The sequence below is a fragment of the Etheostoma cragini genome, chromosome 11 (assembly GCF_013103735.1).
Source record: "Etheostoma cragini isolate CJK2018 chromosome 11, CSU_Ecrag_1.0, whole genome shotgun sequence".
NCBI lineage: Eukaryota > Metazoa > Chordata > Actinopteri > Perciformes > Percidae > Etheostoma > Etheostoma cragini.
Genome location: NC_048417.1, coordinates 1,201,407 through 1,214,200, shown reverse-complemented (window position 1 = coordinate 1,214,200; position 12,794 = coordinate 1,201,407). Strand labels below are relative to the sequence as shown.

The following is a 12,794-nucleotide window of genomic DNA, read 5'->3' as shown; positions in this document are numbered from 1 at the left end:
CCCACCCACATTACCCCGCCCACATTACCCCGCCCACACAGCCCCACCCAAGGACACGTGCATTCACTAATTACATTTGTGTACAGATGGTGAAATGAGATAAGCAGTACCTTATGTAACAGATTTGTAAACATTTACTGCAAGTAACTGACTTACAATGCTAACTACTTTCTAAAGAGCACAAGTTTACAACATATTGACACTTACTGCCTATTTATGCCGTTTGTATGCTGTTACTGTCATTCTCTACAGGATGTTGTCAGTCTGTTTCTCTCTGTTGACCCTGGACCTATTGTCTGTCTGGTTCTCCATTTTTTTTTTTTCAATCTGTTTTAACTATCTAACTGCAATCTAACACGTTTTCATGGCTGTCTGTGATTAAACTTCTAGGATTTTCCTCTGTCACAATTTTCCTTTGGGGGGACACATAGCAGGCACTCCCCCAGGGCAGCATGACCCCCGGGAGGGTCCGGTATAGACCGAACCGGCCAACAGAGATCCTGTTTGAAGGCGACGTGCTTGATTTTGACTGAAAGTCCCGATTTAAGTGACCTCTGATTGGGCCGGTCGGCCCATCTTGGGACCAGGCCGGCCACTGCCAACTGGCCAAATGCCTAATATTTATTGTTATCATGAATATTATTATTATTACTAATAAAAGTGCACACTATCTTAAGTCCACACATCCGTCAGATACCCATAAGCATACAACTGCAGTTTCCGTTTATCCACACCTCACCAAACTGTGGCCCAGCCCATTCATTGGCCGTCTGGCTGAAAGTCTGGATCCAGAACACAAGTTGTGAAAGGAAAACAGTGATTCACCCAATAATGCCCCGCAGTGAGAGGAATGGGATGTGTCAGTGCCAAGGTAAGTGGCTTCCCCGAGGGGAACATTGGGGGCAAAGATCATCTCGACATCATGTGTCTCTAGTGCCGATATGAACAAGCATCATATTCATGTCCTATGCTGCAGCACACCTGCACAGTTACTTTTCAGGGTAATGTGAAGTGGTACTTTTCTCTCATTATCCCCAGAAAAAGCTATTTTTGGCCTTCCACATTTACATACAGTTACATATAGTGTCAGTTTGATATACCCTCTGAGATACTGTCCAGCTGCCACTGTCCTAATGAGAATAGGTCATGGTTTATAAAGAAATGTGTTACATGTGTCTACATTGCATTCAGTAATTACCATGTGCTCACTGCAAAAGCTGTCTTGTTGGGTGTGTTATGGCCCGGGTGGTACCTGTCCCGCCAGAGAAACAGAGGCCCTAACACTGTGCAGGGGTTCCCATGAACCATTCCTAAAAGTAATGCACTGCAATGCATTCATATGTACTACTGTGTTCATCACATTGACTGCTGCGGCAAAAGAGCGTGAAGATCCTCAAAGGGAGGAGTTTGGGTCCTAAGCGGGGGTTTTCCCCCATGTTCATGTCCTGGGAGTACTACTTAAGGCGACTGGTGTTTTGACACAAACCCCAATCTTTTTTTCTATTCCTAAAAAGAAATGTTTGTGTCTAAACTTAACTGTCGACGCAGCATCAACTTTTGTTTGCTAAAATCTACGACGACGGCTGCTAGAGAGGGATTTCATTGAGACTTTAGGAGACTGCGTTGCTATGAGAGAGGTGGAGCTGTAGGGACTCCTCCTCTGCATGTTCTGGAGGAAATCCCACAGTTTCAGCAATTCACAATTTTCATTATTGATAAATCTTCCAATTACTACCTCAATGAATCACATAATCATGTACATAATGATAAAGAGTGGTACAGTTCCTTATTTTGTCCGTCCAACGGTCCAACGCCCCCCAGATCTATTCAATGCCCCGTCGCATGTGACACGGAGAAGTAGAACCTTCTCATTATTAAGACCATTGACCCATGTTTGGCATCTTGGCATTCAATCAACCAGTGAATAATTGTTTTATATTCTATTAAATATATATTTCAATGTGTAATTCTTATTCTTGTAAACAGATGCTAGTTAAATCTAATGGAGCAAACAACTTCATTTTTGGTTTTCAAAACTGTCCTTCAGTCTTTATGCTTTCTTTTGTTTATCCATTATTACATAATTATATGTTTTGTAGGTCTACGTAAAGAAAAACATTCACACTTTATTTTGTTCCTTGATGAGGAATACTACACATACCTTTTGACTGAAGAAAACTAAAATTTACATTAAACTAACAAAATTAATTTTGATATTTTAAATATTGAAACGGTTGCCATGGAACAGGCTTTTTAGATATTTAAATTCAGACATGGCGTAGCGTGTGAGCAGGATGTTGCACTCCATACAGTGCGTGTGGCAGTGAAGCAGATGATGTGCTGGACTCTCCATTAGTCTAACCAGCATCAGTGGGCTCGTGTCAGTAATCAGGCCAGAGCAGGAAAGCATTCATCATCATCAAGTTGGCACACACTCGACCAAAGATATGACTCTCCTTCGGCAGATGTCGCCCCGCATTACTGCATGTACGCCTCTAAGTGCCATTATCCACTTAGTTGCACTACAGACCTTTCACCTGGAAAGGGTGTAGCTTGTATAGCAGCCACGTTGTAGGAGAACTGCCCTCAGAACATGTAAATACATCCATGGATCCAGAGTTCTTCTGTGGTAGTGTCTGAAAGATGTTTCTATCATACTGCTGCAAGGAGTAGAATAGAAAAGACAAGGCAACCGCTACAAACTGTACATCAGTGCTGTAGTCATGACTACCTTTTTCAAGACAAGTCCAAGACCAGGACTAGTTTAGACAGAGTCAAGACCGAGTCCGAATGAGAGACAGTCAAGACCAAGAGAGAGAAAAAGAATCTCTTCCAGACCATGTACCTACAGTACCTGTTCATATTCTATAAGATGAAGAGACGGCATATATCTTCTATTTTAAGACAATAATTTTGCATTATTTGTAATGATCCCAAAACAAGTGCAGAGTAACAACACTTTAAAATCCAATTAGCCCGTATTATTTACTTTAGGTAGAGCAATTTTACTTGAGAGCTGATGTGGAACTATACATTTTGGATGTTGAGTGTTTTTATCATGGTGTAATAATACTAGTCTGGACTGCCAATGGAAAAATGTAAGAAATAACAGAAACACAGGTGGGATAATGGACATGTTCCCATTCCTGAATTTATCATTTATCCTGAAGAATCCATAGCACAAAGTGCTCGCTGACGTTGTGTCTGTGGCCAAACTGAAAACGATTGATACCTGATGATAGAGGCGTGTGATGCAGCCAGGCACGTAGCACCTTTTTCTGAACAAGCGTGCTATGTTATGGTTTCGTTTTAAAGGTGGAGGTTTCTTTAGAAAAAAAAACAAATATATAGTGCTGGACTTGGTCAAGACCAACTTGGATATTTGGCGTCTGAGTGCAAATACCACAATAGATAGAATAGATGAACATGGTACATCCAGACTAGAGTACTACAGCACTGTTGTACATCAGTTTACAATTATCAGCAAAATGAGAGCACATTTCACTGAGAGAGTCGTTGGCTGCGATGGAGATAATGTTCAGCGTGCTAGCTGTTCAATCTGTCACAGGAAACGGAATCTCTCACACTGATGCACACTTGATCTAAGTAGTAGAGCTTTTCAGCTGCACGCTCATTTCCCATAATTACATGTTTATTGCTGCGAGCTGCTCGTTTAAATCACACACCCAAACAGTCCAGCAGGGATTTATTAATCCGTCATCACCTATCCTGCTTTTCACGTCATAGAAAGACGGAATTGCAGTGAAAAAAGATAAATGACAGGACTTGCAGCTGAATAGTAATTATATAAAGTGGAGTGGTCATTTACACATGGTTTAAACAGTTTTGGATGAATGGATATTCAGAGATTACTATTACTGACTACAAGCAGGGAGCTGTATGCACGGTGCATAGACGTGCACAAAGTCAGAACTCAAATCTTGAAATGGGTTTTGTTAAACCTGGTTCCCATTTATAGACTGGACAATTCTAAAGTGCAACACAGGATGCGTCAGCTCCTTTCAGATGCTCTCTATCGTACATGAACACAAAGCTTCAAACAGCAACCTGAACCTTGTTTTCAACCTGAAAATAAGGAATAATTGAAAAGCGTACCACTAGATATTAAGAACGGACTGAACAGGGAGACCACTGATATTTAAGACATTACAATGCTCTGCTTTTAATGAACTACTTTTCCAAAAGCATGGTCAATTACCCAGTTCAACATCAAAGAAAGAGCTGCATTTTGACTCCCTTGCTAAAAATAATAACCGTCGAGGACTTCAGATCAGGGAAAATTCATCTCAGGAAATGGAATAAAGCATATGACTTTGCATGATGGACATACAATGTCAAGGTCAAGGTCAGAGTTTATTTCTATAGCACAGTCACCACTGCCCCAAAGGCTGGAGAGACACCGATAACCACATCAGATAAAAGCACAATAAACAACCCCCAAAAAACTTTTAAAACAGAATATGCTAAAAAAAATAAAAAGAGACAACAGTAGTAGACAACTGCTAACGTCCGGTAATATTCTAGTAACTAAATCAACTACAAAAAATAAACTCCTTCATTAAATGCAAGGGGGGATGTGGCAAACCTGAAATGAATAATGTCACGTTGTCTTTGGTATTTGGTCATATACAGACAAGAAATTATGATTTCTGGGTAAAATATGTGTTAATGTTGTCCAATGCCAATGACAGTAGCTAATTTATTTTATTATTTATTATTTTTATTATTTATTATTTTTATTATTTATCTAATTTATGAGCAAAAACTTTCAAGACCGACTGAGCCTGTGTGTGTGTGTGTGTGTGTGTGTGTGTGTGTGTATGTGTGTGTACGTGTGCGTGCGTGTGTGTGTGTGCTTGTGCGTGTGCGTGAGTGTGTGTTATAACTAGTATCTAACCTGCTCTGTGGCCCGTTGTCCACCTATCGACACTGGATATTTACTCAAATGAAATATCTTGCATTTTTCAACAATGAAAAAACAACAAACAACCTCTCACATATTGAAGAATTATAAATAATCGGAGTGACATCTGGAATTTTAGTTCACTACATTTCCTTCGGTAATGAAACTAAAGTCATGTTATTAGAAGTTAAAGTGTTTCAAAGTTATACAATAAACTACAAGCTATTGCATCCTATTTCACATGACTATTCATAGATTGACAAACCCATTCATATTATCTCTTATGTAGACAGAGATGAAAGACTGCCAAGCCAAAACCGCCAAAGCCTCCAATTTAGGAAAAAAAAAATCTCATTTTTGCTCCAAATCCTAGTGATCAATCTTTCCTCTGGCCCGTCTGTCTGTTATCTTCTCCTATTTGTCTGGGGTCTATTTTGCCCCATCCATCCACACACTGCACTATAAAGCTGACTTTTCTAACTGCCTCATCGCACAGCACCGCTGCTCTCTCTGTCTAGCCTGAGGTCAGCTCGGGGAATGAGATGGAGTTGCAAAGATAGTGGAGAAATGTCACCCGGGAATGAAATATTGAAGGACAGACAGGCCTCGCCTCTCGCCCTTGCCTGCGGGCGTGGAGTGAGACGCACGCAGTCGATGGGCAACGATGAGGAAAACCAAAACAAGCTCACTAATCTGCAGGAAAGGAGACAGACGAAGAGCAATGCGGGAACGCCACAAGCCTCTGCATCCTTTCCCTCTGAGGCATCGTTATCTCCTCCCTGCCCTCAGGAAACCATAATCAGATTCTCCTGCACTGCACTTCATGTGGTTTATTTCCAGCCAAAGCCTTCCAGGCGTAACATATGATCCCCTTCTGGCAAATAAGGAATCAATACTATGTAAATAAGGCGAGGGAAAATAAATCCCAACACCTACATTTACATAACTACATGCAAGGTAAAGGTGAAACACGCCAGCCAGTCTGTTTGCCGTTTTGGTGAAAAAGCCGGAGAAACGCCTTCCCTCTGCTGCTCAACAAAAGCACTTCTGTTGTTGGCTTTTAAAAAGCACACCCAGAACCCATCCAGATGCATCCACGTCAAGTGTTAGTCAAGGTGTGTTTTATATAGATTGAAGTACAGCAGCATGAAGAAGGGAGCAGGTAATGTTGTCAGTTGACCAAGCTGTCACTCAAATGATGATGTGATCCAGCTATGCCACGTGTGTTGATTCCATTTAACAGGCAGTGACAGCTTTATCTGGGATGGAAACACAATAAACGTCAAAAGAACTAGATTTTAACGCCTTCCTGGAGCCAGAAATTTTCTTAGGGCCAATGACCAACGTATAAAAACCGATAAACAGTTCTATAAATATTGATCCATTTCAGCGCCCTGCTCATTTCCATCCATGGCTGAAGGAACCAACATCAAGGCTCAGAGTCCCAGAAGGTACAGTAAATGTGGTGGATTACTCACCATTGATCCATTTGGCCTCCGGGTCATGGACCTGGAACTCAGGTCTGAACAGATCCTCCACAGTCAGTTTGGTGTTGCTTCCAGCTTGATTGTCAGCTGCAAAAAGAAGCCGTTAATTGCTAAATTGCCTAACATTTTACATAGACTTTGGGTACCACACACAGTATGATGATATGGGGTCTTCTATGGAGCGTTCTAGCATGCACACAGTTAAAAACCAATCTCCAGCACGAGCTGACGGTGGGATTCACTTCCAGAACTGGCATTGAGATGTTTATATCCAGCATGAAAAAACACAAAGTCACAATGACAATGGGCCTAAAACGCATCCTGGGGGTACTTTGCTGTGGGTGCATGTGTCAGAGTCTAAGCTTTAAATTACGGCTAGTGCAGGTTTATTTACCGAGACAAATGTAAAACACATTTTTATGTTGTTCCGTGTGATTCTAAATAGAAAGGAACACACATAACTTGATGTTTCTTCTTTGTGGTGCAAGGAAGTAATTTCTCCGTAGATCCATTTCTACAAGAAATTAAATTCCTGTCCACACTTTTTACCTCCGCATTTGGTTAAGTGGTCGGTGGGTCGGTTGACCTGTTGGTCCCAGGAACCATTCTTAAAGGGTTTAGGGGATAGGGGTTTAGGATACTACTACATGTCTTTAAAAAACAACAACTAAGTAACTAACTTTACATAACTTTGGCACAAACCCTAAAGCAGAAGACACCTGGTCCTCTTTCAATTTGTTTCCTTGTTTACATCAAATAACACCGGCACACCGGACGTGTTTAACCGTGATAATCCTGTTTTCTTTTCTTAATGAACAGTAGTTGGCTGTGTTTATTTTAATGCATTTGGAAAAAAGATTAACCTAAAAACAATTAAACTGAACTGTCGTCCCCCCACCAAAGTGTCACTTAAAGGAGAATCGCGGTCTATTCCAACACGTCGCTCTGTAGTTTGTGAACGAGAGAAAAATTAACCAATCGGTGCTGCCTACACCGAGTTATGCTCCAGCTAGAGTTAGCACCCAACAGGTTTAAACAGGGCAACTTTTAAACGTGTTTTTAGTCTCCAATCATGTTCAACATGTCATTAAAAGTGCCCCCCCATGTGACATGATTCCTTCTGAGTGAACACAGGGAATATGACTGCTGAAAAAAAAATGCATAAAAGTTGTGTTAATTCAGCTGTGTTGAGTTCCTGTGTTGAGACCAGTTAGAGATCTTAGGGACCGTCTACAAACTACAACACAGAAAAGAGATGAAACTAAAATATGTAGGCTATCAATATAATGGTAAAATAAAGTATTGTCTCCTGTTGGTTGTTCTACAGTACTTACTATTAAAAAATAAGCAAATGCTTATTTTTTAAAATATGTTTGTATCTCTTTTCTGTGTTGTAGTTTGTAGACGGTCCCTAAGCTGTATCTGCCTCTCAACCCAGTTGAATTAACACAACTTACATGCATTTCTGTCACATCTGCTGCAGTCAGATTTACTGTGTTCACGCAGAAGGAATCACTGCACATGGGGAGGCACTTGTATTGACATTTTGAACTTGTATTGACATTTTGGCTAAAAACAAGTATATAACTCGCCCTGTTTGAGCCTGTTGGGTGCTAACTCTAGCAGGAGGATAACTCGGTGTAGGCAGCACCGATTGGTTAGTTTTTCTCTCTACTAACAGACCTCCGCATTCACTAACTACAGAGCTACGTGTTGAAATCCATCGGAATTCTCCTTTAATGTCCTAACGGCTGCCTCGGTTGTTTTTATTCTGCTCAGTCTGTCCTCTGTCTCCATTCCAAGGAACTCTCCTGACATGCCATCCATCCATCCATCCACCAGATGCCTTTAGATTTTCCCACCAGTCACCAGAAAACCTAGATCCCTGGTACCTAAACCTGAATCAACACCTGCCCGCACCTTTTTCCTGTTTACCTGTGGATTATCTCACCCTTCGGTTCAAACCTTCTGCATTTTGCTTGTTAGCTTGTAGACATTTACTTTACCAATAACCCACAGAACTGTTCCTGTGTGTCCAGTTGTCTGCATGTGGGTCCTTTCCCTTCTTGCCTCACACTCGCCCGCTTGATACTTAAAGCTCCATTAATCAATATTTTATAACAAACTAGAATTAGATGACTATATGTGTATAACGTGAAAGAGGTTGCCGATATTGACAAGAGAAATATCACCCATCTCCGCACTTGCACAGAGCATTGTATTTGTACTTCCTTTTTTTTCGGTTGGGTTGAACGTCCTGCAGTAGACCGGGGTTCATGTCCCATTTGTATCCTGTGAGGACAAATGAATCCTGACGAAGCTTTTGGAAAAATGGCGCCAAAGGAGACCCAGAGCGGTGAAAAGTGACGCCAAACGATGCTGACCAAGCCTCAGTATTTGACAAGTTGGGAGTAAGAATATGTTTTCATGTTTACAAGACAAAAATGAAAAGAGGTAACTGGTTGTTTACATGTGCTTGGCAAACAGATGTGTTAGACATCCTTTTTAATCCAGATTTACACAAAGGTTCTTACACAAAGACACATCCATGGGACTAAAAGTGAGACACAGAACCATATTTCTTTTTCCAGAATGGCATACACTATGTTCATTAACGTGATTATTACCAGGCTGGAAAATCCATAAGCTGCTCCAACGTTGCCCCTGGAAATGTTTCATTTTTAATTATGAAATGTTATGCCTTTCGCAGAAAGAGAACTGGCCAAGTGTACGCTCCTTTTGAAAGGAACAGCTGCTGATTGTGAGCAGAGTAGGAAGGCCAAGTCATTTTGAATGTCAGCCATATTGGCTTTCCTTGATAACTCCACACAACATGTTTGTTTATGGAGGCAATCAAAGTCTAACCAACCGTAGAATACACCCGGGGAGAGTGTGTCTGCATGGCCGCTCCATTGTCATCATTCTACATTGGTGTATCATTGGGCTTCTTTCTAGCATCAGTTTGGATGTATCCAGTGTATGTGTGTAAGTAGTCAAATAGTTACACGGATTCTTTGATAGAAAGACATCAGATTTCGAGGTCTGATGTTGTCTCACAGGTCCTAAAACAGTTTTGAGTAGTGGGGGCATCACTTGCATAACAGTTGTTACTGGTGTAGGGACATTCTCAGTTTTGTGCACACACGTTATTATTTCTTAACATTGCATCAAAAGGGCGCTCAGGTGGCTCAGTTGGCAGAGCGGGTGTCCATATATGGAGGCTTACTCCTCAGCGCAGGGGGCCTGGGTTAGACTTTGACCTGAGGCCCTTTGCTGCATGTCATTTCCTCCGCTCTCTCCCCTTTCATATTTCCAGCTGTCCTGTCAAATAAAGACATAAAATGCCCAAAAATATTCTTGCAAAAAGTTGCATCAACTATGCTTCTTTTGCTTTGTATTGTTTGGGGATTTTGGAGCTACTCGGGGGAAGAACTCCAAAACAAATCACATACATTTGACATATTTCTTCTTCTTTTCCTTTTTTTTTTACGTTGATGTGGCTAACGTGTTAGCAAACTGTTGCCTAGATACACATCCAGCATAAACAAAGCAACATTTGCATTCCTTTGGAGTCATGTTTCTGGCAACCTGCCAAATGTAAGTTCAATATTCATTCACCTTACAGCTGTAGTTGCTAACTTCATCAGTTTGCCGATCGGTACTGGTCAGGTGACGCGGGATAATCAAAGAGTCTTTCACTGAAAACAGCTGGAGACAGGGGTGATGGGGCAGTAAGACCAGAGAAGGTATGACTGAGGGTGTGTACAACCAAAACAATGAGTTTCAAGATGCTAAAAGGCTATGATAAATTTAGGAGAATTACAAATTTGGTGATATTTCTCTGTGATTTCAACAGTACCAACACAACATTTCACATAACCCTTTGATCCATTGTTCAAAAAATAAAAGAACGGACAGACATAAGCAGAGGAGATAGGTGGTAGAGAAAACCCGTTGCTCTTAGTTTCCTGGGTTGATCAATACTAATGGTGGTATTTCATATACAACCAATCTGATCCTCAGCAGCCAAGTGGAGGAGAGCTGAACCCCACTGACACCTTCTGTGGGTGAAGCAGAGTGTGTTTATCCATCAACTATCTAAGTCCATCAAAACAAGATTTTTTTAGACTCTAAAAGCTTCATGTTGCTGAAGTAAAATGCAAAACACATTAACCTGCATTTTTTTCAATTGGTATCAGCAGAACAACATTGATAAGAATTAAATTTGGCGCTAGATCCGATATATAATTATAATAATAGATATTATTAGTAATATTAGATTATAATAATGTTGTATGAGGTATCCACAGTCATGCAGTAGATAGCGAGTGCGTGGGAGTGATGCAATGTACTGCTTTGGACTGGAACACACATCAAAACGTGTATCAAAAAGTATACACTATATTTAGAATATTTTTCCCATTACCTCTCTGTCAGACAGTCATGCTTAAGTCCACATCCGGGGAGCTACTGTGCTCTCATTCTACCTCCCAGGACACAGGAGCTGCTGCTCCACCACTGCCTCCTTCAGTTGGTTTGTCTGTGTCATTGTGTGACTTTGGTGTTCTGTGAGGGGAAATTACTGGTTTTGATAAAAGGAGTCTGGTTGCTTTGAAGAGAGTGACATTACAGCTTCATTTCCCCATCTTAAAAGGCTGTCTGACATCAAGGCAAAGCCTTGAAAATATTATATATTATATAATATGAATATACATATATAAATATAAGTATAGAATACTCCTAAACCAATCAAGGTTTTTATGTGATCTTTTTGTAAGTGTCTAAAATAAGTTTGGCTGCTTCCTCCGTCCACCGCAGTGTGTTGCTTAGCTTGTGTGTCAGTACACGGGTGCTTCTCCAAGCTGGGGGGGGGGGGGGGGGGGGGGGGGGGGGGGGGGGGGGGACCGTCTTTTACTGTACGGTAGATAATACACTGACTATGAAGAAGAACCTCTTACAACCCCACCTAAAAAAAAATCCAAGCTATGTCTTACACAGTTATTTTCTCACAATATGGCATGCATTGTAGGACTCTTGAAACATTTTTGGGAGTCTTGGAAGGTGCTGCCAAAACAGGCACAGGACAGGAGCACATGCAAAACAGATGTAAAATGGGGATTCTTGAACCAGAGCAAATCACAGGACCTTAGACAGCAGAGCACAATGAGGGCTGAGTGTTACCTGGTGTGAGGATGATGACAGACATGGTGATTAGGGAGCAGACCACCAAGATGACAAGCAGAGCGATGGCAATCCCTTTCCAGTTCCTCTGAGGAACGTTCCCCCCACCCAGGTCCTGCACAGAGAAATGGAGGAGAGAGTGAAATAAAGGCTTGGTTACACATTAGTCTCTTTTACATTGCTTGAGGTAGACAGTCATGATATTTACCAACTTAGATTTTTGATAAAAAGCTGTATTTGTTCAGGGAAATGGCGATGTGTGCAAATATCATCACATATTGTGGTGTTGTTTGCATTGCCTTTTAGTTCATTTTCCCTTATTGCACCCATATTTAATGTGACGTTTTCTTTTGTAGGGTACAAATGTTCCACCAAAACAAGTTCCTTCTCGAGACTATTTTGGCAGAGCCACCATGGCTGCGTCTGGAGCTTAGCACCGCCCAAGACGATTGTGATTGGTTTAAAGAAATGCAAACAACCCAGAGCATCTGTTCTCCTCACCCTGAATTATGCTGGCAATCCAAGGCGTACTTTCTGCTGGGGCAAAGGGTTTACCCATTCTTCAACTAAGTTAGATGTTGTGTGTGTTTGACCCTCAGACAGAGATGTTTGGCAGATAATGAATAGAGCAGACATTAGCATTCAAGGGCTCTGGCGGTCAAACTGGCTGCAGAAAGATTTCAGTTTGATCAATCTAAGTAACTGTAGAGTACACTGTGAGATATTATCGGCCGTGAAATAGCTAACCAGGAGAGTTTGTGACGTTATGCCTGCAACTCCTTCTCTAAATCCCGGTATTAGCGGGTCTTCCACCACATCTGCTGCGTCTGGTAAGATGAATTAAGCCTCCCACCTATGAATTCCTTCTCACCGCAGCTCCTCATGGCCTCAATTACCCACAAAACCCTGCAGGTGAAATACAGTGATCACTAACCAACAACACACTACTATATCTTGATTTGCTGGAGGGGAGGAGAAACAAAACGATCGGCGATTAGAGGTCCACTTTTACAAAGACGCTTTTTTTTCCATGACGAAGTCGAGACAATGAAGAGACTGCACCAACGTCCAAAAACGCTGACTGAGAGTAAATTAACATGCATTATTGTTGACAAAAAAAGACAAGACTAAAATTAAAAAAATAAACCTAAGATCAAGTCTTTCTTCATTTTCTTCTACAATCGTCTCTACTTTTTTATCAT

The 12,794-nt window shown here is 41.3% G+C and overlaps 1 protein-coding gene across 2 annotated transcripts in view; it reads right to left on the bottom strand.

Annotated features, from left to right (window-relative positions):
• The window catches only part of LOC117952548 (inactive dipeptidyl peptidase 10-like), a 172,025-nt gene that overhangs the window by 68,249 nt on the left and 90,982 nt on the right, over positions 1 to 12,794 (bottom strand). For both annotated transcript variants that reach the window (XM_034884928.1, XM_034884927.1), the window contains exons 2-3: positions 11,593 to 11,707; positions 6,403 to 6,498 (exon numbers count right to left, since the gene is read on the bottom strand). In XM_034884928.1, coding sequence (XP_034740819.1) covers positions 6,403 to 6,498; positions 11,593 to 11,707 — 211 coding nt within the window. The remainder of the gene's footprint in view (positions 1 to 6,402; positions 6,499 to 11,592; positions 11,708 to 12,794) is intronic.